The following is a 27,800-nucleotide window of genomic DNA, read 5'->3' as shown; positions in this document are numbered from 1 at the left end:
CTCCCCTTGAGGTATGTCTTTTGTGCGGTTATGGAAGAGTGGCTATGTGAGTGATATACAGCTACTTGAAAACAAGTGTGTAACTCAGAATAATACAGCACATATATCATCATTATGGAATGGCTGCATTTGACAAACTAATCTAATACTATGTGATTAAGTTATTTCTAATTAGTAGCTTTCATGTTTTCTGTACTATCAATAGCAACATAAATACATGCCAAAACCTATATACAGATGTGAGTTTATCACTATGAATGATTTATCATGATCTCACAATGTGTTATCTAAGGTCACCATTGGACGTTGTTTAAACCTACAGCACGAATCCTGGTCTACAACGAAACACAAAAAAGAGGGGTGCAATTTTTTTTTTATACTATCTACAGAATTTCATACTAGCTATGGCATTGACCCATGATGTGAACAAGATTTAAGGATTTCATGTACACCATATCACATGCCTGCTTGTTTATTGCGTCACAGTTATGAATCATATACCATATTTAATTCTGGGTTTTCAGATTTTTTTCCTTTTGGAATGTTTTTTTCAGCTATAAAATACAGACATTTTTGGGACATGCTTTTGCCCCTTTTTGGACTGTAAACAGCTTAAAATACAAAAAAAAAAAAAAAGAAGAGTCTGACACAATCTTACAGCCATAACAATCAAATTGTCATCATTAAAATGTGTGGAAACTAAGGGACGTTTCACTTTTGAGTGTTTAGAACTCAATGGTTAAGAAAAAGTTCACTCATCTCAGGTTGTATGCCAGTTATATAATCTTGGGCTACAACTCAGTTTCTTGGCTTTAACCCCTTAAGGACCAGGCCATTTTATACCTTAAGGACCGGAGCGTTTTTTGCAATTCTGACCACTGTCACTTTAAACATTAATAACTCTGGAATGCTTTTAGTTATCATTCTGATTCCGAGATTGTTTTTTCGTGACATATTCTACTTTAACTTAGTGGTAAAATTTTATGGTAACTTGCATCCTTTCTTGGTGAAAAATCCCAAAATTTGATGAAAAAAATGAAAATTTTGCATTTTTCTAACTTTGAAGCTCTCTGCTTGTAAGGAAAATGGATATTCAAAATATATTTTTTGGGGGTTCACATATACAATATGTCTACTTTATGTTTGCATCATAAAATTTATGAGTTTTTACTTTTGGAAGACACCAGAGGGCTTCAAAGTTCAGCAGCAATTTTGAAATTTTTCACAAAATTTTCAAACTCACTATTTTTCAGGGACCAGTTCAGTTTTGAAGTGGATTTGAAGGGTCTTCATATTAGAAATACCCCATAAATGACCCCATTATAAAAACTACACCCCCCAAAGTATTCAAAATGACATTCAGTAAGTGTTTTAACCCTTTAGGTGTTTCACAGGAATAGCAGCAAAGTGAAGGAGAAAATTCAAAATCTTCATTTTTTACACTCGCATGTTCTTGTAGACCCAATTTTAGAATTTTTGCAAGGAGTAAAAGGAGAAAATTTTTACTTGTATTTAAAACCCAATTTCTCTCGAGTAAGCACATACCTCATATGTCTATGTTAATTGTTCGGCGGGCGCAGTAGAGGGCTCAGAAGGGAAGGAGCGACAAATGGTTTTTGGGGGGCATGCCGCATTTAGGAAGCCCCTATGGTGCCAGGACAGCAAAAAAAAACACATGGCATACCATTTTGGATACTAGAGCCCTCGGGGAACGTAACAAGGGGTAATTTGAACCTTAATACCCTACAGGTGATTCACGACTTTTGCATATGTAAAAAAAAATATTTATATTTTTTACCTAAAATGCTTGGTTTCCCAAAATTTTTACATTTTTTAAAAGGGTAATAGCAGAAAATACCCCCCAAAATTTGTTAGGCAATTTCTCCCGAGTACGGCAATACCCCAATATGTGGCCCTAAACTGTTGCCTTGAAATACGACAGGGCTCCAAAGTGAGAGCGCCATGCGCATTTGAGGCCTAAATTAGGGACTTGCATAGGGGTGGACATAGGGGTATTCTACGCCAGTGATTCCCAAACAGGGTGCCTCCAGCTGTTGTAAAACTCCCAGCATGACTAGACAGTCAACGGCTATCTGGCAATACTGGGAGTAGTTGTTTCGCAACAGCTGGAGGCTCCGTTTTGGAAACAGTGGCGTACCAGCCGTTTTTCATTTTTATTGGGGAGGGGAGGGGGGTTGTATAGGGGTATGTGTATATGTAGTGTTTTTTACTTTTAATTTTATTTTGTGTTAGTGTAGTGTAGTGTTTTTAGGGTACAGTCACACGGGCGGGGGTTCACAGTAGTTTCTCGCTGGCAGTTTGAGCTGCGGCAGAAAATTTGACGCAGCTCAAACTTGCAGCCGGATACTTACTGTAATCCTCCGCCCATGTGAGTGTACCCTGTACGTTCACATTGGGGGGGGGGGGGGACATCCAGCTGTTGCAAAACTACAAGTCCCAGCATGCCCATAAGGGAATGCTGGGAGTTGTGGTGGTCTGCCTCCTGCTGTTGCATAACTACAGCTCCCAGCATGCCCTTTTTGCATGCTGGGAGCTGTTGCTAAGCAAGAGCAGGAGGCTGTCACTCACCTCCAACGATCCTCGCCGCATCACATCAGTCCCTCGTCGTCGCGGCCGCTGCTCCTGGGGCCCCGATCCCAACAGGGACGCCTGGGATCGGGGTCCCCAGCACCCGGGGTGCACGTCCCGCACCCGCTCACGTCCTCCGGAAGAGGGGCGGAGCGGGTTGCGGGAGTGACACCCGCAGCAGGCGCCCTGATTGGTCGGCCGGTAATCCGGCCGACGAATCAGGGCGATCGTGAGGTGGCACCAGTGCCACCTCACCCCTGCTGGCTCTGGCTGTTCGGGGCCGTCTCCGACGGCCCCGATCAGCCAATAATTCCGGGTCACCGGGTCACTGGAGACCCGATTGACCCGGAATCCGCCGCAGATCGCTGGACTGAATTGTCCAGCGATCTGCGGCCATCGCCGACATGGGGGGTCATAATGACCCCCCTGGGCGATATGCCCCGATGCCTGCTGAACGATTTCAGCAGGCATCGGGCACCGGCTCCGCTCCAGATGGTTGCGGGGGCCGGTAAAACACATGACGTTCTCATACGTCATGTGTCCTTAAGGACTCGGAAATGGAGACGTATGAGAACGTCATATGTCCTTAAGGGGTTAAAGGGGTACTTCGGCGCTTAGACCTCTTATCCCCTATCCAAAGGATAGGGGATAAGATGCCTGATGGCGGGGGTCCCGCCGCTGGGGACCTCCGTGATCTTGCACGCAGCACCCCAGTTAAAATCAGTCCCTGGAGCATGTTCGCTCCGGGTCCGATTACTGGCGACCACGGGGCCGGCGGCGTGTGACATCGCGCCACCGCCCCTGTGTGATGTCACGCTCCGCCCCTCAATGCAAGCCTATGGGAGGGGGCATGACAGCTGACCAGGATCGTTCTGTAGCCACAATCCATCTTAAGATAGAGCCCTTAGAAATACAGTTTTCAGTGTCAGCTGCATCTACATATTCTGGATACTGTATATCTTTCTCTCTCTCTCCCTTTTTCTGCAGACTGGCAGCTCCCCTTTATTTTCTACAGTCTAAAAACAGTGGCTCATGATGTTTGAGTCTGTCTAGGCTAAACTTAGACCGACTATTAGCGGTCTTATTTTAAAGCCATGCCACATTCTTGATAAGCCAATTCCCTTGTAGGCCAGGATGCATTTCCCTATTCTTTTCTGGTATACTGCACATAACAAATGTGTTACGGATAACTGACACCAATAATTCTAATGCCTAATTTTAGTTAGGTCATCCACACTGGCCATGAGGTAATTCTAAGAATAAAGAGACTATAAAGAAAAGAGTTTTACAGTTGAAATAAACAGAATCTAATGTCCACAGGACCTCCATTGTTTTCTCCTCAGATCCATATCAGTATGTGTCATGTGCTTCTAGTTTGTCGTTCCACTTGTGTATTTCTGTTGTGCTATATTACGCAGCCATTTTCAATTATACCAGCCATTGAGCCCTACGGAAGTTACACTTGGCAGCCCTGGTAAAGCTCATGTGCCTGTTAATTCAGCTGGCATGGCATTCTAAAACAACATATTGGGTGATAAAGCAAAAATGGAAATTATCGCCACTAAATGAGCAAATATGAGATCTGAGTAGAATTTCGAAACAAAACACTTTCTCAATGTTGAAAGGGTTTTTTTCCACTGATTTTTGTTTTTCCTTTACTAGTTACATAAACACATGGAATATTTGTCCATGCAACAGATATCTGCAGTTAAAGTATAGTAGAATTTATGTAAATAAGATGTAAAAAAGAACGGAAAATGTCCATGCCGATTTGATGTCTTGCTGTGGGTATTCAAATCAGTAACATGCGCTATTCTTTGCCACAGATGTCACCCAATACATAATCTGCATGAAGCACATGGGTACCTAACTTTGTTTACCACTGAATGTCATTATATGGTTTTCTACATAATAAGATGAGAGAAACCTGTCAGGCAGTGGGAAATACGCTGCATATGCGCTATGAGCAGACACACAGAGCTTCCACCGCCACTGCCCTGTGTGTGCGGGGAAGTTTCTAGCAGCGTTAAATACACTGAGTATGCAGTGTGTGTGTGTGTGTGTGACCCTACCCTACATGTACTTTATAATGTATTTACAAAATGAAAGTGTCTCTGTCAGTAAAAAAAAATAAAAATTTTTACATGGCAAAAGATTATATTGATCAAGGTTTTAGTGTTTTTGGAGACCCCCACTGATCATGAGATTGAGCCAGTGTGTGTGCGCGGTATTGGGTTTTACTCCCCGGCTCTATGTGATCTTTGGCTTATTGCTTCATTTTAAGAATATAGGGCAGCAAAACAAAAATTGCAGAGAGTGAAGCACACTACCTCTCCACTCTAAATGTATTTGCCTGCACGAATGATCCAGCGATTGCGAAGGCTTAGCACACGCATGCCGATCACAGAGATCAACACTCGCTCATTGGCCTGATCAAAGTTACTAAACTGAAAGTATACTGATCCTGAGTTATATTTTGTTTTTGTTTTACAATCAAGAGCTGAAGAATTCAGAGCTGAAATCTCCCAGGATTCCTTGCTGGCTGAATGTAAGTTGTACTTTTTTACACCAGGAACTATACAGTAATCGGTTACTGAAAAACATTTATACTGCATTATAGAAGAGAAAGGAAAAACTTCAATAGGAAAAACAGCATTAAAAAGTTGCATCAAACTGCTTTGCATGAGCCGGGCCTTAGGGAACTGTCACAATGCTTGTTGACCATTTCCAATAGCAGCAGAATTGTGAGTGCAGCTCTGAAGTATAATATATATGGATAGATAGACACACACTCATATCTATACTTGTATAGAATACTTATAATATTTGACTCAGAAAGACTCTTGGAGCTGCATTCTTTATGAGTTATAATATACCGGATACATTGTTCATCAGACTCTCAATCCTTAAACAATAGCAACCACTGCACTGATGACCGTATAAAACATTCTCAAAAGGATTAAGTTACAAAAGCAGAAGGATGCTATCACGTTTGCAGCTTTGGTTGCAGCATTTCATCTGCGTCTGCAAGCATATATTTCCTATAAATATAATTTCTGGCATTATAACGGCAAGAACATGGGCAGATTACAGAAAAGAGACATATCAGATGTGGTAGATAAGTTTAACAGTGGCACAGATAGTATCCAGCGTCTGGAAGACGGCAGTGGTCATCTGTGACATTTAAGGAAAGATTTGTGCTGCATTATGTTTGATCCTGCAAGTATCCTGGTAAGGGCTGGGTGGTATACCCGTTCATACCGAATACCAAAATTCTTTCCCTGCACGATATGAATTTTTCCCATACCGCAATACCGGTAGGGCCCCTCCCCCCCTCGAATAAATGAATTATCAGCCGCAGCGGCTTTCCCCACATCAGGGAAATAATCATCATAATCTTGTGAGCCGCCCGCGCTTTAAATTAATATGATGCCGGCCGCGGTGCTATAAATGGTTAAGATGCCAGCTGCATGCGCTATAAATGGTTAAGATGCCGGCTGCAGTGCTATAAATGTTTAAGATGCCAGCCGCATTGGCTATAAATGGTTAAGATGCTAGCCGCATGCGCTATAAATCGTTAAGATGCCAGCCGCATCGCTTTAAATGAATAAGATGCGGCCGTGGCAAGCCTGGCTTTTAGCGCTTGCATGGGGAGCTGACAGCTTTCCGCTCGCAACTTAAAGGAAAACTGTAAAATATTTTCTCAGTCGCACTATCCTGGTGGATAGTGCGGGAGATGCTGATTAAAACGAGCCCTACCTTACCCGGATCCGCCCACAATTGTAGTTTTATTCTATGTGTATATCTTGCTGTAACTGGCACGGGCGGGGCTTCTGCCAGGTTAACTGGCACCGATGTCAGCGCCGCTTATGAATATTCATCCCCCCTCCCTCCAGTTAGGAGCGGCGAAGAGAGGGAGAGCTGGAGGGAGGGGGGATGAATATTCATAAGCGGCGCTGACATCAGTGCCAGTTAACCTGGCAGAAGCCCCGCCCGTGCCAGTTACAGCAAGAATTCCACATAGAATAAAACTTCAATTGCGGGCGAACGGCTGGGCAGATCCGGGTAAGGCAGGGCTCGTTTTAATCAGCATCTCCTGCACTTTCCAGCACATGTGGCCGGCATTTTAACCATTTATAGCGCATGCGGCCGGCAATACCGTGGAACAGTCATAACTTACAAAAATACCTTGATATGCATTTTTGGTCATACCGCCCAGCACTAATCCTGGTTTAGTTTACTAGCAGTGCTATACCATTACTCTATTCTTTAGTGCTAAATGAATTTATGACTATACAGTGTATTTGGAAAGTCTTCAGACCATTTCAGTTTTTTCCGATTTTGCTTTGTTGCGGTCTTGTGGTAAAATAAAAATTTCTCCCATCATTTTGCTCTTAGTACCTCATAATGACAAAGTTAAAACATAATGTTAAAAATCTTTGCCTACTTTATTTTTTCACTAAAATATTGCACTGATATAAAGATTCAAACTCTTACTTAGTACTTAGTTTAAGCGCCTTTGGCAGTGATTACAGCCCTCAATCTTTTTGGGTATGATGTCACAAAGTTTGCATACTCGAATTTGGGAATTTTCTTCCACTCAAACTTTGTCAGGTGGGTTGGGGACCATCAGTAGAAGCCAGTTTCATGTCTCTCCAGTGATGTTCAATTGGGCAAAATTCAGGGCTCTAGCTGGGCCACTCAAGGATATTCACAGAGTTATCCATAAGAACCTCCTGTGTTTTCTTGGCTGTGTGCTTAGGGTTATTGTCTTGTTGGAAGGTAAACTGTCTGCCCAGTCTGAGGTCCAGAGCACTATGGGTAAGGTTTTCTTAAAGAATATCTCTGTACTTTGCTCCATCAGCTGTCCTTTAGCCCTGACCAGTCTCCCTGTACCAGCTACTAAAAAAACATCCCTAGAGAATGATGCTGCCTCCCATCATGCCTCTGGGCAGGTGCTGAGCAGTGTCTGCCTTCCTCCAGATATGATGCCTAGAATTGAGGCCAAAGTTAAATCTTAGTTTCATCGGACCAGGGAATCTTATTTCTCACAGTCTTGTTTCCTTTAGGCACTTTTTTTTTGCAACTTTATGGTGGGCTTTTATCTGTTGTTTTCTGAGGAGAGGCTTCTTTCTGGTCATTGCCAAAAAGCTAAGCAGCTCTCCAAGAAAAATAGCTTTTAGGGTTTTAACATTGATTTGAAGAGAGGCTACCTCCAGTTGGTGGCAATGTAAAGAAAGTTCTTTTCTTTTTGGAAGGAGCTCCTTGGAATATTTATTTCCCATGGAGCATTGCACTGCTTGTAAAACTCCATACGCCAGTTTATGGTCTCCTCAAAGAGACACACTAAACACTCTGTTCCACCTAGCCTGCAAGTACTCTGCCCTGTATTGTACTCCAATCTTTTTTTAAGGCCCTTTTCAATCGGTCTGGCTTCAAGAACGCAGGCTCCACGTGGCGCAGGATACAAAAGGAATGGAGATCAGATAAAATGGAGGTAATTTATTTCCCAAGATGCAACACGTTTCGCTGCGGGAAAGCAGCTTCATCAGGCATCTGCGGGATGAAGCTGCTTTCCCGCAGCGAAACGTGTTGCATCTTGGGAAATAAATTACCTCCATTTTATCTGATCTCCATTCCTTTTGTATCCTTCGCCATGTGGAGCTGGTGTTCTCCTTGAAGCCAGACTGATTGAATACCTTGCCTAGCCGAAGGGCTGCGGATACACTACCTCTTGATGCGCTTACCATTGTTGTGTATGACGTTACACAACCACATCTGGTGAGCTGCTGTCTTATTTCACTTTAATACTTATTATCTCCCTTTTATCACACCAAGAAGAGCTCTCCCTTTTCTCCCCTTCAGACCTTCAGTAGATGGCACTGTAGGGCGAGTTCTTTCCTTTCAGAGGAGAACTACTTTTGGATTGGTCATACTAAAAAGGCATTCAATATCCCATTTGATGTCAGAGCAGATAAAATTGAGTTTTATATATACACTTGCTCTTAAATAGACATAGTGCTATAACAAGTGCCTACTTACTGCCTATACTAACTGTTGTAATCCAAAAACTTGGTGAGAAGACACCAAGTTAATTATTATACCATAGGAAATAGCTATTTTGGAATAGATTCCATGCAAATATAGTATTGACTTGCACCATGGTTAAAAATATAAACGATGTTGCCCAGAGGCTAGATGTGTCATGCCTAGGTAATTTTGAAATACAGTACACATTCAATGCTGTATTCAGTTGGTATATAAACCTGGTGGAATAATGGTTTATTGATATAGCTTGCTTTCCTTTTACAAAATGTAAAACAAGATTGGTCATATGATCTACTGCCTTGAGCCACACCATCACTAATAGTTCTATGGACTGCATTGCTAGCAGCAAGATAGTGAATTACATATTATAATAGTATTGGAGTCTTCATTTAATGATTTCTACAGTGACATATAGCTTGTCTTTTCACATCCAAGTGTATTTGTCCCAAAGTACAGCCTACAATTAGCATAACAACAATTCGGTACAATTTGCCGCTCGGTAGCACAAGTCTCTGGCTGGTTCTGACTCACCTGCTCCTTGAGAACGTTCACCAGGGCATGTGCGTGTGTTTGTTCTTCCTTGGCTTTCTCTAGTTCACTCTTCTTGTTGTTTAACTCCTCCTGCATCGCGACTAATTGCTGCAAACCAGAACACAAACAGAAAAGTCATTACTGCTTCATGCAAATTCATGCAACACTTTGATGGCTTCCTAAATTGTTATTTATTCGCTTCACTTAGGTTCAATTCAAACTATTTCAAGTGTGCTTTCCTAAGTGTAAGAGACACAGTACTGTGCATTTCAATTCTCTGGCTTACACATGCCAGCCATGAAAAGTATTTATCTATTATATTTACCTGCAGTCATACACACATAGACATAAATAAGTGGCCTCTTATACGTAATGCATGAGGATGATGTCAACACAAATTATCGGGTTTTACTGGAGTAGATTCTTTGTCATATGCATCACTTTTTAACATCCTAGAGGATCTGTAATTTCATTCTCTACTTTCATTCAGGTTTATTTAAGAGGGACCATACACACATTTGGCTTAAAGAAAAGCGCTGTTTGGCCGGGTTCACGCATTGTATTGTTGTCAGTATGTGTAACCAACACCACCATTGAGCCCAAAACACAGAACAAGGTGCAAATCCTTCTGTTAGGGATTTTCTTTGTATCAGTTCCATTGGTTGTTTTAGCCCCATATTTTTTTCAGACAATAGTCAAGCAATTGCTATAAATATAGCCCAAACAAAAAAATACTTGCCAAAATGGTAAAATGGTTCTAGTACTAGTACAACTGTCCATATTGGCAAGCCACTGGGCTTGGTTAAATAATGTATTAGAAATGGACACAGAGTTGAACCCCAACCAACAATAAAAAAAATATTTAAAAAATAAAAAATTATAGGAATTTGCTACTAGAATAATGTTGGGGTACAGTCAATACATTAAAACCTTCTGAGCAACACAGCAGTCCTATGTAAAACCACAGATATGAATGAATAATCACACCATCACTTATAAATATACGGTACAGTATGCTCAAATAGACAACTAAGAGTGATGCCTGTGCTACAATGATACTTCTGAGCATGGCTACATTTCTAGGTTCACCAGCTGATCAGCTGGGTCAGCGGTTATATTATTATTCATATGCAGTAATTGACAACAATAGAAATGTTATTTATATATCTAATAATATATGTATGCATTGTAAAATGATGCCCTTCACTGTTAAGTTAAATATCTAAAGCATACTGGAAGTGGCGCTGACATTTCCATGTTTTATTCTTCATAGATGAAAGGTCTTAGTTATAAACTAACAAAAATCTCAGAAACACTCCTGCTGAAATTTATAAGCCGTGCTCCCCCAGAGAGATCACAGGGTCAAATTTAACCAGGCATCTAGCAAAGAGAGGCAAGAACTTCAAATTGTCAGCTGCACACACACATCCTGCTCCTGAATACCTGAAGTCTAAATTAATTATCCGAAAGGCTGCCACTTAAGCAGATGGCTACCCATCAACTTCTAACATGGCTTCCTAAGTGTTCGCACACGGCCTGAGCAGCAGGCATCACTAAAAGCATGACCGGACGCCTGGAAGGAATGTAGAAGCAAGCCACCAGCAATTCTTCAGTGTTTGATAAAATATTGAGTCGCAAGATATTCTCCCAATGCTAAAAAACTGACAAAGAAAGCACATAGCGATCACCGCCAGCAGATTCCGACAAATGTGAAATTTTCCATCCAAACGCTAATTATCTGGTACTAACTGTCTCCACACTAGCAGCTGAATGCACTGGTTTATAATTCAGTATCTTTCCCAAATCTGTGTATATAATATATAACTTCTACTTTTACTAAACACGAGCAAACTTTTCCAGTTGGAATTAATGCACACTCTTTATTTTATTGTAATAAACAAACTAGAACATATATTTACTCCACTCCTTATAAAATGTCAGTAACAGCTATACGGCTCTATTCACTTTTTTTTAAGGTTGTTCAGATTCTTGAAAGGGGTGCTCCAAGGAAGTTCATATAAAGATCCAAAGCCACAACACTGATATACATGGCTCCTGTTTGATATTGTTTGCCAACCTTCCCTCCTCTTCAGCATAAATTCTACATTTCCCGGCAGCCATTGCAGTTCTGTTCTCACTGTCATCCAGCTCTTCACAGCTCCCTCTCTGAGAGCCACCCTCCTGCTTTGTGAGGAGAGAGATACAGTGTGGGATTGGCAAAGGCTGGGCACAAATCTCAGCTAAAGGGAGCATGACTCGTCAATGCAGGGCAGAAACTACCTGTCTCTCTCAGGAGGGTGGGGGCTGCTTTCAGAGAGTGACTTGGACATAGACATAGTGGATGGCTGGATGACATATTTTCCTCACTTCCTGCATGTAAGTGAAAACTGAAAGAGGGGAAACAGCTCCATATAGCTAATAATATTTAAAAATAAAGAGCTATGGGTTTATTTTTCCAGAATAACTCTTTAATACAAAATATATACTTTATATTAATATCATAATTATATAGTAATTTCTTTCAGGAAGAACAGACTTGCCGAGTTTGCCATTTCCCTAGTACCCTATTAAGACAAGCCCAGTCAGCTCTAGAAGCAATTTTGGCATATGATTCAGGCTCCAGCCAACAGAAAACTCCCTTAGGGGACAGATATGGTTTGGTCCATTGGACTTGGCAAGTAAAAAGATAAAGTTTTAAGAGCTTTATAGAAATGCTGACAGGGAAATGCAAAAGGAAGGCAGAGACTTCAGGCAATGCTCTTCATACCAGTAGAACTCTAGCAGATGGTAGATCTTTATAGATTCATTAACATGGCAACCTATAAATCAGTGTTTTATCCCAGAAGGAGTCTTGGAATCTAAAGGAGGAGTCTTGGCATGTAAAGTAAATGATTGGTCAATTATCAATAATATTGAAAAGTCAAATCAATGCTTAAAGCATTACTGTCTCTTGAAAATACTTTTGACTTGTCACACACCAACCACTTGATGCAGCCAGGAAATTGTGCGGCTGTGAACTTGACTCCTTGGCACACCACTCAATGCAACGTGGTTCAGGAAACAGGTCCACAGACTTACAGTGGAGCCCATCTCCAGCAAAGTACCAGATTGAGTCTTGAGCCAAGGTGTGAAGTGCACAGCTATTTGTCTCATTCAGTTATATCTAGTGATTAGTTGGGGTCTAAGCACTAAGACCCCAACCGATCAAAACTTTTGACATCTGTATGACGTGTGTTTTTTGTTTTTAAATAACAGTAATGCTTTAAAATTAATGACTAATTCTTTAAATGGGTAGTCAGGTGAAAGACAACATATCCCCTATTAAAAGGAACGAGGTCCTGCCTCTTAACATGAGCCTTTAATGTCTCCATTTCATGAATGTCTCCATTCAGTTCTATGGTAGTGCTGAAGAGACCTGAATATGGAGCACAGGCATCTCCGATACTTGCACAGAAATAAAGCATGCTGGTGTGCTGGCTCTCTCTCAGAACAGGAGGGGGATCCAGTGGCTTAAGCCCCAACGATCAGACACTTATCCCAAATCCTGTGATAAGTTGTCTTTCACTGGAAAACCCCTTTAATTAAAGCTTATTGCAGTCATAGTCATATATTTCAGGATTCTGGCCATTGTAAAACAGTCAATGTCATGAAAAGATAAAATTCTTCACTTTTATTTTTATTGTCGCCATCTCCTGGTAGACATCATGTGTAAATATTATGCCAACACAACGGCATCCGTATACTTCACCATCCCAGAACCTATACAGTACTATAATACTTAACAATATATCACTTTCATGTCTATTTTAATTTTCTATTAATATTCTATTAATGTATCTTTCTTACAGTTAAGCTTTATGGTCTGGGAATATACTTCTGCAAATCTTCCAGGCATCACTGTCAGGAAGGCTATATAGTATGGCAGGTGTTTTTGAGTATGCAGGAGTGTTTGCGTAGCATGCTGTGTGATGTGCAGTATGTTATACTGTCACGCTATGAATGATTATTGGTTTCTTTGTTATGTATTTCCTCTTATATTGCTATGTGCCTCAGAACACATCTTTGATCTCAATGGCTGGCATATTTCCAATAACATGTAACATACTCTATTTACTCCCTCCTGAGGAACTAAGAGGGACCAACATAAATTAGAATAAGATAACAGAATCTTTTGGCTACTGCGGGCCTCCATCAATCACTAAGCTGACACCACGGCTTCATCTGTACTTTTAGCTAAACAACATCCCTGTAGTTTTATCAGGAATTTTCAAGAAAGGATAAGTTGGAAGATAAACCACAAAATAACTTCCAAATTAATGATTGAGAATTTAATTTTGTACCTTACTGCAAGCAGAAGATATAATACATTAAATTTAAAAAAATGTATACGTTATACATTATTAAATATATTCTAAATGTAAACTTGTGGTTTAAATCCAATGAAAATTCACAAACTGATACATTTTTTTACTGCATTATCAGCTAAAGCCATAAAATGTAATATATGAGAACAATTAGAAAGCTAGGCAAAATTGTCTTACATGCTGTTTTTAACCAAATAATAGCTTAGTTTAGTGTAAGAAAATACAACTGGATTAAGCAGTAAGTGAACAAAAAAATAAATTAAATATATATATGTATATATAAAGGGGTCAAGTATTTTCCTCAGGGAGAGTAATATCGCTTCCCGTGTAAAACGGAGATTCAAAAAGTCCATTAGCACTCCGCGGGCTTTCTGGGTAAGGAATATGCAAAAAGTAACTCATCACACCACCTTCTCAGGTAGCGTGTCCTTAGATCAGCTCTGGCTCCAGTTACAAAGTCTCAGAAGCAGATTGGGATTTTTGCCAAGCCAGAATTCTCCCCAGAAGGGGAGAGGACCCATCTGACTAACGAGGGGCAAGCACCCCAAAACAGCTGTCTGCAGATGGGTCCTCTCCCCTTCTGGGGAGAATTCTGGCTTGGCAAAAATCCCAATTAGCTTCTGAGACTTTGGGAGATCACCAACAATCAGACACTTCTTCCCTTTCCTGTGGATGAGGGATAGGTTGTTAAATACCAAAGTTCCCCTTTCATTTTTTTTCTTCTTCACCCAGCTACATTATTCCTTGATTTCTTTATTCAACAGTATCACACACATTCCTTGTGCTTTAATGCATTTCATATCTGTACACAAATAGTGGCTAGAAAACTGGTTCATGCAGCTTTTTGTGTACTACCCTCTTTTTTTCTTTAACCCCATAAGGACCAGGCATTTGTCCGTTTTTGTACTTTTGCTTTTCCCCCTTACCTTTTAAAAATCATAACCCTTTCAATTTTGCATCTAAAAATCCATATAATGAATTTTGCGCTAACAATTCTGCTTTCTAATGACATCTGTCATTTTACCCAAAAATCTACGGTGAAAAAAAATAAATAAAAACATTGTACGGCAAAATTGAAGAAAAAAATGCCATTTTGTAAATTTTGGGGGCTTCCGTTTCTACACATAAAATTTTTCGGTAAAAATTACACCTTATCGTTATTCTGTAGGTCCATATGATTAAAATGATACCCTACTTATATAGGTTTGATTTTGTTGTACTTCTGGAAGAAATCATAACTACATGCACGAACATTAATACGTTAACTTTTTTATTTTTCCGCATACAGGGTGCAGTGATCTGAAGTTTTTATCGGTATCATTTTTGTTTTGATCTGACTTTTGATCACTTTTTATTCATTTTTTTATGGTATACAAAGTGACCAAAAATACACTAATTTGGACTTTGGAATTTTTTTTGCGCATACATTGACTGTGCGGTTTAATGATATATTTTTATAGTTCGGACATTTACACAAGCGGCGATACCACATATGTTTATTTGAATTTACACCGTTTTTTTTTTAATCGGAAAAGGGGGGCGATTCAGACTTTTATAAGGGAAGGGGTTAAATCACCTTTATTAACTATTTTTTCACCTTTTTTTTTATTTTTTTTTTGCAATGTTATAGCCCCCATAGGTGACTATAACATGCAGTACATTGATTCAATATACTGATGAATGCCATTGCATTGCATTGATCAGGGTTATCTGCAGTCCACTGCTCAAGCCTGGATATCAGGCGTGGAGCAATCAATCACCGATTGGATGCGCAGGAGGCAGGTAAGACCTGAATGTCTATGTCCGGCATTAGCCACGGGTCCATGCTGCTGATTTATAAACGGTGTTTTGTGGCAAGGGGTTAAAAATATAGTTGGCCCATTAAACACTATTTATCTTTAGTGCTTCCCCTATCTCCTCATAGACTGTTTGTTTTTCCCAGATTTTTTTTTCTTAATTATAAAATGTGGCAGGGTCCTTGAACACTTTTTGGGGAGATTTATCAAAACCTGTGCAAAGGAAAAGTTGATCAGTTGCCTCTGAAAAATTAAAGAAGCGATCTGATTGGTTGCTATGGGCAACTGGTGCAACTTTTCCTCTGCACAGGTTTTGATAAATATCCCTCTTAATCTTTAAAGGGGTATTCCGGCTTTATACATCTTATCCACTATCCTTTGGATAAGATATATGATCGCTGGGGTCCTTCCACGCCCCTCCATTCATGTCTATGGGGGGGGGGGGGGATGACGAATAGGGGATAAAATGTATAAAGCCGGAATACCCCTTTAGGTCATCGGCAAACCGGAGAGTTGGGCAGGAAACGTTTGTTGTGCATCAATAGAGACATTTTAATTTTAATTACTGTAACTGATTGTAATATTGATATTCTTGTAAATACAAGAGAAAGGTGTTTCACTAAAAAGTCGACTATACTGCCGCTTACTTTTTACTTGTTCAATTGCGCAACAAACCACTGTATGTTCTGACACCTTACTATTACAGTCAGCATTAAATGTTTCATCAATTTGTGCTACAGTTTCCTTCTGTGGAATTAGACCAGATGAGTAAACCTTCAGTTCACTAGTATCAATCAGACTAGTATGCCCATGACTGCTGCTGGTCCACCAGTTGTCCTTTCCTGGATCACTTTTGGTTGGTACTAAACATTGCAAACTGCACCAGGAACTCCCCTCAAGATCTTCTGTCACTTAGCCATCACAATTTAGACTTTTACCACAAATTCTACCAATGCCCATTTTTACTGCATCAAACACATCACCTACAAGAACTTTGATGGAAATCACAAAGGGACGTAACATAGACACGACAGAAAAGTGTAAGTAAAGGCTAAATCTTCCCGCCCCTGCAGAAATGGTTAAAGCCATGAGGCAAAAATTCTGCACTTTTAAGGTGTTCTGAGAATTGCTGGGCTTTAAGCAAAGTGAAAGTGACAATTGTTTGCATTGATTCAACTGGATCACATACAAATATGTGACAGTGAAAAATGAATTTAGAAGATATATTTTGCATAACCAGCTTTAGCGAGAAAAATTAGATGCAGAAAAAGCATTATGGTTTGAAAACATTCCCTAAGAAAATGAATTATAGCCACATTATGATAGAAGCACATTCCCTGACTCCTGTGATTAATGAGTATGCAGCCTTGCGTGGAGTAACATGAACAAACATTAAAATGGCCACTGCTGCTATCCCTCTACACCATTGTCAAGCTGCTTAGAAAATTACCAATGCGGCAGCGGGGGGTGTACAGGCTGTGGGCAATTCACAAATGGTAACTACTTGTAGATGGGGGGGATTATGAAAGCAGAAGATGCCAATATGTGTATTTGAGTAATGGTATTTACTCTAAGATGATTCAGCAAAATATCATCAAAAAGACTGAGCTAGAATATCTCTGTTTATAGTAGAAATCCAGGCAAAGGGAACTGTTTGATATTATACACCACCACCACCAATATCCAGAATGTAAGGGCTCTAGAAGGTAATACATATTAAACCCTTCGGCACACAAGCCTCAGTAAACCATGTGGTCTGAGCATTGTAGGTAGGCCTCAGACATTTAACTACAGTTACACAAGTATATTTGATTATATTTTTTTTTTTTTTTGGAGTCTTAACCCCTTTTTCCACTTCCGTTTTTTCCTCCTCACCTTTTAAAAATTATAACCCTGTCAATTTTTCACCTACAGACTCACATGAGGGATTTTTTCTTTTTTGCACCACCAATTCTACTCTGTAATGACATCAGCCATTTTATCCCAAAAGTCTACGGCAAAAATACAAAAGAAAAATCATTATGCGACAAAATAAAAAAACATCTAGGCAGTGCATTTTTCATAAAAATGACACCTTCTCTTTATTCTGTAGGTCCATCTGATTAAAATGATATCCTACATAGGTTTCATTTTGTCTTACTTCTGGAAAAAAAATCATAAACTACATGCACGAAAATTAATACATTTAAAATGTCCACTCCTGACCCCTATAACTTTTTATTTTTCTGCATATGGGGATGTATGAGAGCAAATTTTTTGCGCCATGATCTGAAGTTTTTATCGGAACCATTTTTTGTTTAGATTGGACTTTCTGATCGCTTTTTATTCATTTTTTTTATGGTATAAAAAGTGACCAAGAATACGCTATTTTTGAATTTTTTTACATGTACGCCATTGACCGCGCGGTTTAAATTAATACATTTTTGTAGTTCAGACATTTATGCATGGGGCAATACCACATAGGTTTATATTTATTTTTATTTACATTGTTTATTTTTTTAAATGGGAAAAGGGGGGCGAATCAAACTTTTATTAGGGAAGGGTTTTTTTTTTAAAACTTTTTTTTGCAATGTTATAGCCCCCATAGGGGACTATAACATGCATTACACTGATTGCCAGAACTGATCAATGCTATGCAATAGCATTTCATTGATCAGTGTTATCGGTGGTCGATTGGCCAAGCCTGTGTGGTGGACCACCGGTATATGGCGGGACCACGGGTGCAGCGGTGTAGGTGGTGGTATTAACCCCAGGGGCAAGATGTTGTTAACCCCTAGTGTTTGTGACGCCAGAGTGGTTTTCGGGTACCGGAACCACACAAACGGTATCTCCGCTATTCCAATGGCTAGTTAAGGAAAGGAGAGTACACAACCAGTTATGGTTTAACGGAGGCTTTACTGAGTTAAGACAGATGGAATTATCTTTACAGCTAGGCCAGATTCCCAGAGAGGTGGCCAGGATCCCAGAAGTACCTCGCAGATTGCTGGGACCAATTATACTTGTAACAGACTTGAGACAATTATCTTGAGATTGACTATATGCAGAACTTGACTATTTGTATTGACAGCAGACATAGACTTTTAACTTACTGGAATGACTGTAGCTTTGTGGCCTTCCAGATGCTGGTCACTAGCACTGAGATATCTAGTTTTTGCTGGTCTCAGTAAAGACTGATCTCAAAGAGCATGAATTGTAATGGCCGTCCCTTTATATAGTTGGGGGCTGGACTAAAGTCCATTGGTCAAGCTGGCGGTCATAGGTTAAGCTGGTGCTCTCTGGGTAACATCATAGGACAACATAACATGTGACAATCTCACAGGTCCTTTAGACAACTCGCTCCACTCCGAAAAAGCGTTCTAAAGTTATTACAATTTAAAGGGACACATGTCAAATAAAAATAAAAAAAGAGCCTGGTCATCTTCTAAAAGGTTAATGCCGGGTACTGTCCGGATCGGCGATGCCCGGCATTAACCCTGGGTCCTGGCTGCTGATAGCAGTCAGGACCCACCGGGTTTGAAGAGTGCTCAGCTCATGAGCATGCATCAAACACAGGTAATGGGAACAGGGCGTACAGGTATGTCCTACGTCTAAGTACCAGGATGCAAGGACATACCCATACGCCCTGCATACTGTACGGGTTAAAGCGGTACAATTTCTGAGGTAGCCGGAGGGCTTACCTCACCTTCCATGCTAGCTGCGGCTCTGACAATGATAAAGCCTGGCAGGACCAGGTTTTATCAATCGAGCGCAGAGCACACAGATCAATGTGGTTCTATGAAACATTGATCTATATGAGGAATCTAATAATTCCTACTAAAAGTCCCCTAATGGGACTAAAAGTGTAAAAAAAAAAAAAAGTGAAATAAAAAGTTAAAAAACCCACCCATTTACCTCTTCCTTATTAAAAGTTTAAATCACCCCCATTTTCCCAAATTCCATATAAAAAATATGTAACCATAAAAAAATAAACATATATGGTATCGCCACGTGCATAAATGTCCGAACTATAAAAATATATAAATATATCATTAATTAAACTACACAGTCAATGGCATACAAGCACAAAAAAATCCAAAATAGCATATTTTTGGTCACTTTTTATACCATGAAAAAATGAATAAAAAGCGATCAAAAAGTCCAATCAATACAAAAAATGGTACCGCTAAAAACTTCAGATCACGGCGCAAAAATTGAGCCCTCACACCACCCTATACATGGAAACATTTTAAAGTTATATTTGGTCAGAAGATTACAATTTTAAACGTATAAATTTTCCTGCATGTAGTTATGATTTTTTCCAGAAGACAAAATCAAACCTATATAAGTAGGGTATCATTTTAATCGTATGGACCTACAGAATAAAGCGTTTTTACCAGAAAATTTACTGCATAGAAACGGAACCCACCAAAAGTTACAAAATGGTGTTTTTTCTTAAATTTTTGTCGCACAATGATTTTTTTTTTTGGTTTCGCCGTAGATTTTGAGTAAAATTACTGATGTCATTAAAAAGTAGAATTGGTGGCGCAAAAAATAAGCCATCATATGGATTTTTAGGTGCAAAATTGAAAGGGTTATGATTTTTTAAGGATAAGGAGGAAAAAACAAAAGTGCAAAAACGGAATAACGCTTGGTCCTTAAGGGGTTAAACAAAAAAACAAAAAACAGAACTATTATTCAAATTTTTTAATTTTAGCAGTAAAGAGTTCTAAAGAACTCTATTGTCCCAGGTACCAATACATGCAGTACATAAAATAACCATGTCCAATATGTTTTTTTAAAATAATAAACTGCATACATGTATAATCAGTATATAAGAAAACCTTTTGTCTAGACTGTACCGGTCACCAATTTTTGTTGTGTAATTGTGATATTTTTAAATGTGGACCTTTAGGTAAATTAAATAATTTAGGGCCCTAGTACACAGGGCAATTATCAGAATAATAGTCTAATATTGTTCTGTATAATAAGAGCCAGCGATCCACCGATGAATAAGCTAACATGCTAAAAATAAAATCTTTATTTGTTAGTCGCACATCTCTCCATGTTATAGGGGATGCACGGCCAATAAATTATGGAAGGAAAGGGCCACATATATGATCCAGCAGTCATTTGAGTGGCTCTGCCAGTGCAGAAGTTGAGCCATTTAAAGGTTCATTTTGAAGTGATTGACCCTATCGAAATGGCTTGTGCCTGAGTGAGTCTATTGGCTGTACCAGCAGTAAGGGCTTTGATCAATTTGGTCACATACAAAGAGCTTTTTGGAGACAGATGTCCAGGACTTCCCACCCACACCATATAAATAAACTGTTGAAAGGAGTGGTCCCTGTGCCTGCAGCCCAATAAATTGCATGGAGAATTTTATGACCCTAAGCACAGCCGCACACAGGGACATCAGTAGGATTGTACTGTCCAAGGGATGATAATTAGTCTGTGCCATATCACAAAAAATAATAAGACAAGATAAAACTTGCTACTGAACTTCATAATATCACTAATAATATAGCAGGGGTTACTTCTGTATGGGGGGAGGTTGAAACATATAAATGCAAATATTTAAAATTGGGGGAAAAGTGTAAAGAATTTCTTGTTATTTAAAAAACTTTTTATTTTTTCAGTGTGGGGTCTCCTTTAACCACACTTGCAACAATTTTAGACTTAAAATAGGCTAAAATAAGTGTTCACAAATTTTACATCACTATGCAAGATGTCAGAATTACAAAAGGGGAAACTGCTCAGAGTCTGAAGGCCCAAAACAGCCCGACCATGAAAGGGTTAAATACATATTCCAAGACCAACTTTGTGTAAAGGTAGAAGTGAGATTTGTTGTGCCTAGGTGTTCGTGAGGCTGTATGCTCCAAATGCACCGTCGATTATTTACACCAGCACACAATGAGGCTTCATGAAATGTCAACCAGCATATATATATATATATATATATATATATATATATATATATATATATACATACGTTATTCAGAGGAGTAGCATGTAATACACGGCATTACTTTAAATGCCAGTATAAAGATAAAAGCACAGGTGGCTAGCTAACATAAAGAGCATTTCATCATAAAATAAAATTATAACTGGTAAACAAGAACATGTCGTTCTTAGGGGTTATAATTATTGGGTATATTTCCTAACAGCTTCTCATTTGTTATAATTCTTAACTTCTTCTTAAAGGAACTTTCAATAAAAAAAATAGTTAAGATTTCCAATAAATTGTTCATTTGGCACTCTATTTACTAAACAGCAGACATAACTAGAGCCCCTTGCTCATGTGGATTTCCATTCAATATCACAAAGAAGGAAGGGTGCTCTGCTAAGAACCCCCTATTCCTAATATACACTGCTCAGTCACAACATTAAAACCACCTGTCCATAAGTTAAAAGGTGGGGCCTCCATTGATTAAATTTTTTTTTTATCGAAACAAAATTTGAGCAAATAGACATCTAAGGATTTGAAGACCAAGTCAACATCTTGAACGCTCATATTTTCTGGACTGTACCTAAACTATTTTTGCAGTGTGGTAGGGCACATTTTGCCACTGCAAATGTTGCAAAAATGTGCACTTGGTCTTTAACAATGTACAGGTAGCTGGTACAATATGTGCCAAAGCAATAGAGCTATGTAGGTGGCATAAAGGGGGCTACACATTATTAGGCATATGGCTTTAATAGTATTCATGTGTTGATAATTGTTAATGTTAAAGTTTACTCCTAGAAGCATGACGAGCAGATAATGCAGCGCTCAGTACAGATTAGGAAGGGAATTTATCATTGTCTGAGTAAATCAAGTTCTTCTTTACAAGCCACAGAACCCCCTCCAAATCATCATGTGTACTTTCCCAACATTTATCTAAGAGATGCACGTTCTTCATAAATAGCAAAGTAGCTTAAAAGTAGACACGTTTCTAAGAGTGGTCTGGGAAATGGAAAAGTTAAGTCGCAGTTGATAAATCGCAGACCACTGTAAAAAGCAAAACCATGCAGCACTACATTAAAGTTGCTTTCTTGAAGGAGTCTAAATGAAAAAGAATAGCAGTGGGCCGTATCCCCTGTGAAGGTGCCACAGAAATGGTCTTTCCATACGCTTCCAAAAAATATGGTTAAAATGCAAAAAAGATCATCTTAAAAGTAGGCAAACAATGAAATGTTACTGTGCTTTTAGGAAATAATTGTTGTACCTTTAAGAGATTTGGGCCTAACACTGGGGAAAGCCTATAGGAGAAAAAAGGGGGTCAGTGCCTCGCGTAATTGAAAATGTGCTCACCTTTGTGATGCTTAATGCACGCATCAAACCCAATTGTAATGGGGAGTGGTAGGTCTGCATCCTGGGCTGCAGCCTGCAAGGAGAACCGTGCTTCTGGCCAAAGTCGGTGGAGATGCAGAGGTAAGAAGAAGAAAAATCCATGCAATTGAGAAAGAGGGGTTTTGCCCCTGAAACGCGTCTTGCTGTTATCCAAGTATTCATGTATGAATAAAATACATGAAACTTCATCCTCCAGTCTCTGACTCCTTGCGTATCCATCAAGGCAGCGCCACCGCAGGATTTTTCTTCTTCTTACCTCTGCATTGGGGAAAGCAGTCAGACTGTGTCAGGTAGTTAAAGGGGTACTCCACCCCTAGACATCTTATCCCCTATCCAAAGGATAGGGGATAAGATGTCTGATCGCGGGGGTCCCGCCACCTCGCAATATAGCATGCGGCACCCACCCTTCTTGTCCAGAAGCGCTGGAGAGTCTGGGTCATGCCCCCTCCCATAGACTTGCATTGAGGGGACGGGGCGTGACATCACACGGGGGCGGAGTCGTAACGTCACAAACTTCCGTTCCCGTGGTCGGGACCCAGACCCTCCAGCGCTTCCGGACAAGAAACAGATGGGTGCCGCATGCTATATTGCGGGGGTCCCCAGCGGCGGGACCCCCGCGATTAGACATCTTATTCCCTATTCTTTGGATAGGGGATAAGATGTCTAGGGGTGGATTCCCCTTTAAGCTCCCAAAGAGTGAAAGAGAAGATAACGTTTCCAGAATTGCAACATCTTCTGTGATACAAAGGACTGAATCCGGTGAATTGGCTATTAAATAGACATACAGAAAAATGAAATAAGATGTACCAGTGGCGTGGGTCCTAAATGTAGAAATAATTATACTGTTCTGTTCTGCCCGGGGTAAAACGCAGCCACAAAGGGCTATAGAAGGAAACAAAGTAATGGAGTGATGGAGAGCAGCGAGGACAGTCAGGAAAAGATTCATGTGAGTGTTGTCAGCACTATAGTGTTAAAAGCTGGAATATCAACAGTGACACCAATGAGACCATCATTAAATATTAAATAGATAATGGAGCAGAAACCAATATTATCACAGGAAAGATATGGAAAACCTGAGGAATAAATTAAAACTTAAAAGTAAAACATCTGTGCTACAGGCGTAAGATAAGGCTGAGATCCCATCTGTGGGAAAATACACCCCGACTCTTGCCTTCAAGGGGAAGTCGAGCCAGCATGAATTTACAATAGTGTATGGAAATGACATTCCCCTCACAGAAACATGTGAAAAGTTGGGACTGATAAATTATTTGTTGTAGAGGCATTCACAGAGTGAATTTAAAGGGTTTTGCAGCACAGTTCCATTGAGATGAAAGGAGCCATGTTGTAATACCACACACAACCTGAGGAAAGGTATGGTGCTGTTTTTGGAAGAAATTCACTCAGTTGTTCAATTTATGGATTTAAAACCCCTTTAAAATGGAAACTGACAGAAGGGTCTCACACTCTAACCTTAATATATAGGTAGATGATGTATCCCTACATCTTGTGCCAACCATGTAAAGGTTGGTCGAATATGTGCACTCCCTACATCTTGTGCCCTAATGTAATGGTTGGTCGAGTATGTGCACTCCCTACATCTTGTGCCCTAATGTAATGGTTGGTCGAGTATGTGCACTCCCTACATCTTGTGCCCTAATGTAAAGGTTGGTCGAGTATGTGCACTCCCTACATCTTGTGCCCTAATGTAATGGTTGGTCGTGTATGTGCACTCCCTACATCTTGTGCCCTAATGTAATGGTTGGTCGTGTATGTGCACTCCCTACATCTTGTGCCCTAATGTAAAGGTTGGTCGAGTATGTGCACTCCCTACATCTTGTGCCCTAATGTAATGGTTGGTCAAGTATGTGCACTCCCTACATCTTGTGCCCTAATGTAATGGTTGGTCGAGTATGTGCACTCCCTACATCTTGTGCCCTAATGTAATGGTTGGTCGTGTATGGGCACTCCCTACATCTTGTGCCCTAATGTAATGGTTGGTTGTGTATGTGCACTCCCTACATCTTGTGCCCTAATGTAATGGTTGGTCGAGTATGTGCACTCCCTACATCTTGTGCCCTAATGTAATGGTTGGTCGAGTATGTGCACTCCCTACATCTTGTGCCCTAATGTAATGGTTGGTCGTGTATGTGCACTCCCTACATCTTGTGCCCTAATGTAAAGGTTGGTCGAGTATGTGCACTCCCTACATCTTGTGCCCTAATGTAATGGTTGGTCGAGTATGTGCACTCCCTACATCTTGTGCCCTAATGTTAAGGTTGGTCGAGTATGTGCACTCCCTACATCTTGTGCCCTAATGTAATGGTTGGTCGAGTATGTGCACTCCCTACATCTTGTGCCCTAATGTTAAGGTTGGTCGAGTATGTGCACTCCCTACATCTTGTGCCCTAATGTTAAGGTTGGTCGAGTATGTGCACTTCCTGCATCTTGTGCCCTAATGTAAAGGTTGGTCGAGTATGTACACTCCCTACATCTTGTGCCCTAATGTAATGGTTGGTCGAGTATCTCCACTGCTCTTACATTTAAACTTTATGAAACTGTTGAGACAGCCAGAGACGGTACTATTTCCAGCAGTCCCTTAGGCTTTGAATGAATCTGCAGTGCACACATTTAACAAGTACACTATTGAAATGGGAGACATGGAAGCCCAGCTTCAGCAATTGGTAGGGGTCTCCGAGGTCAGACTACTAGTCTAATGGATAGGTAATAATTTGAAATTAAAGGGGTATTTTAGAAAACATTTTTTTTTAATATCAATTGGCTCCAGAAAGTTAAACAGATTTGTATATTACTTCTTTTAAAAAATCTTAATCCTTTCAATAATTATCAGCTGCTGAAGTTGAGTTGTTGTTTTCTGTCTGCTTGTCTCGGGAACTGCACAGAGTAGAATAGGTTGGCTATGGGGATTTGCTTTTAAACTGGGCGGTTCCCGAGACACGTGTCATCAGAGAGCACTTAGAAAGAAAAGAACAACTCAACTTCAGAAGCTCATAAGTACTGAAAGGATGAAGATTTTTTAATGGAAGTAATTTACAAATCTGTTTAACTTTCTGGAGCCAGTTGCTGGATAACCCCTTTAACTGATGTAGATCCTGATATATCTAGATCTAACTAATCCTATCTATGATCCCTCAGGTTCAATACATTCCTTTGTTATTGTGGATTAAATATTTTCATATTCCTACCTGATATAAAATCCTAGTTGAAATAGCAAATGCAAAAAAAAGAGGTTTAGAATATTAGATGCATCAAATTGGTTTTGTCAAATTCCCCTATGAGAAGCAAAATGCTATGCACCTTTAACACAGCGTATAAGCATCTTTTACATTACGTTCAGCTTATGAAGTTCTTCATAGAACAATGCAGGAACTTTTATAGGGATATTGAGGCTACACAGATGACACTTTGATTTGGGGTGCCACAGAAGACGAGCATGACAAAAGATTAAAATGAGTTTCATAGGCTGCAAAAGAAAGTGCCTGAAACTAAAAAAATATAAAAGTCAGTTTAAGAAAACAGAATTGTTCTACCTTGAGGAAATAATTTCTGAAGTAATGCCAAATCCACTTAAAGTTCTATCTCATCCCCAGAACAAAAAGAAACTGCATAGATTTATGGGCACGTAAAATTACTTGAGCAAGTACCATCCAAATGTGACTGCACATATGAGAAACCTGGTGCTAAAAAATATTGAATGGAAATAGATAAAAAATACTTGGATCTATATCAGTCTATAAAAATATCTACAGATGCACCCAAAGATGGAATTGGAATCCTACCAGTCTTAAAGGTTGGCTCCCGACAGGATCCTCCTGATACTTGTAGTTCCTTTGTAATACTACAGTAGCCACTCACTTGACCAATATTGGCCAGACGTTTTCAGGTCCTGGTTCAAACATAGTCCTTGTTACTATATTTTCTGTGCTGTCTCACAAGAATTCACTTTTCTTTTGGATCGTAAGTGAAGATAAACTGTACACTTGACTGTAGGAACCCCTTTGGAAAGGACTGGAAACTCTCTTCACTAGACTGTAGGTCTTTGTGACCTAAAGCTTGATGCAGCAACTCACACTCTGACTACCTCACAAGACTGCCCTCTGCACTGCAGAATGCAGGTTGCAGCTTAAAGTGGTACTCCGCCCCTAGACATCTTATCCCCTATCCAAAGGGGATAAGATGTCTGATTGTGGGGGTTCCGCCGCTGGGAACCCCCGTAATCTCTCCTGCAGCACCCCAAGTCATCTAATGCAGTCACGCCCACTCCCATAGACTTGGATTGAGGGGGACGGGGCGTGATGTCACGAGGGGGCGGGGCCGTGACATCACGATACTCCAGCCCCTGTATTGCCTGTCATCAAGCACGGAGCGAAGTTCACTCCATGCAGCAGATGACATGGGGTGCTGCAGGAGAGATTGCGGGGGGTTCCCAGCAGCGGAGCCACTGTGATCAGACATTTAATCCCCTATTCTTTGGATAGGGGATAAGATGTTTAGGGGTGGAGTACCCCTTTAAAGGGAAATTGTCACCACCATCTCTGTTCAATGACCCATTTGTTTGGCTTAACAGGACACTTTGCACCAAGAAGACCTTTCTTTTGCTAATCTGGTCCACCATTGTCTCATAATTAGCATTTTATTATATATGCCAATTAGCCCTTTAGGTGCACTAGGGGGTGTGGTTTCATCTGTAGGTGCACTGGTAAGGCCGCCGGCATAATCCACCCCCCTCCTTACTTCTGCAGTTACGCCCGGCCTTTAATTCAGAGCCGCCCCGTGTTGTGATGTCTCTGACGGTACTGATTTCCCTTTGCATTAGATGGTTAGTGTGGTAAAGGAGTGGGGGGAATGATGTGCGTGGCCTTACCAGTGCACCTACAAATGAAACCATGCCCCTAGTCCACCTAAAGGGCTAATTATCATATTTAATAAAACTCTTATTACAGGGAACAGTGGATCGGATCTGCAAAAGAAAGGTCAGTTTAGTGCCCTATATCACTAGAAGAATAGTGACAGTCACAGAAGGGTGATTGGTTTGGTATTGACTAGCCCTTTTGTAGCACTTTTCAGCCATATATAGTGTAGGGGTAATGTTTCCTACAGCTCAATTGAGACACAAACTACAGAGGGACATTGTAATTACTCACT

At 40.2% G+C, this 27,800-nt stretch overlaps 1 protein-coding gene across 2 annotated transcripts in view; it reads right to left on the bottom strand.

Annotated features, from left to right (window-relative positions):
• The window catches only part of ENOX1 (ecto-NOX disulfide-thiol exchanger 1), a 220,610-nt gene that overhangs the window by 42,539 nt on the left and 150,271 nt on the right, over window positions 1-27,800 (bottom strand). For both annotated transcript variants that reach the window (XM_056555436.1, XM_056555435.1), the window contains exon 10: window positions 9,169-9,276. In XM_056555436.1, coding sequence (XP_056411411.1) covers window positions 9,169-9,276 — 108 coding nt within the window. The remainder of the gene's footprint in view (window positions 1-9,168; window positions 9,277-27,800) is intronic.

The sequence above is a fragment of the Hyla sarda genome, chromosome 2 (assembly GCF_029499605.1).
Source record: "Hyla sarda isolate aHylSar1 chromosome 2, aHylSar1.hap1, whole genome shotgun sequence".
Taxonomy (NCBI): Eukaryota; Metazoa; Chordata; class Amphibia; order Anura; family Hylidae; genus Hyla; species Hyla sarda.
This window is presented reverse-complemented; position numbering and strand designations above follow the sequence as displayed.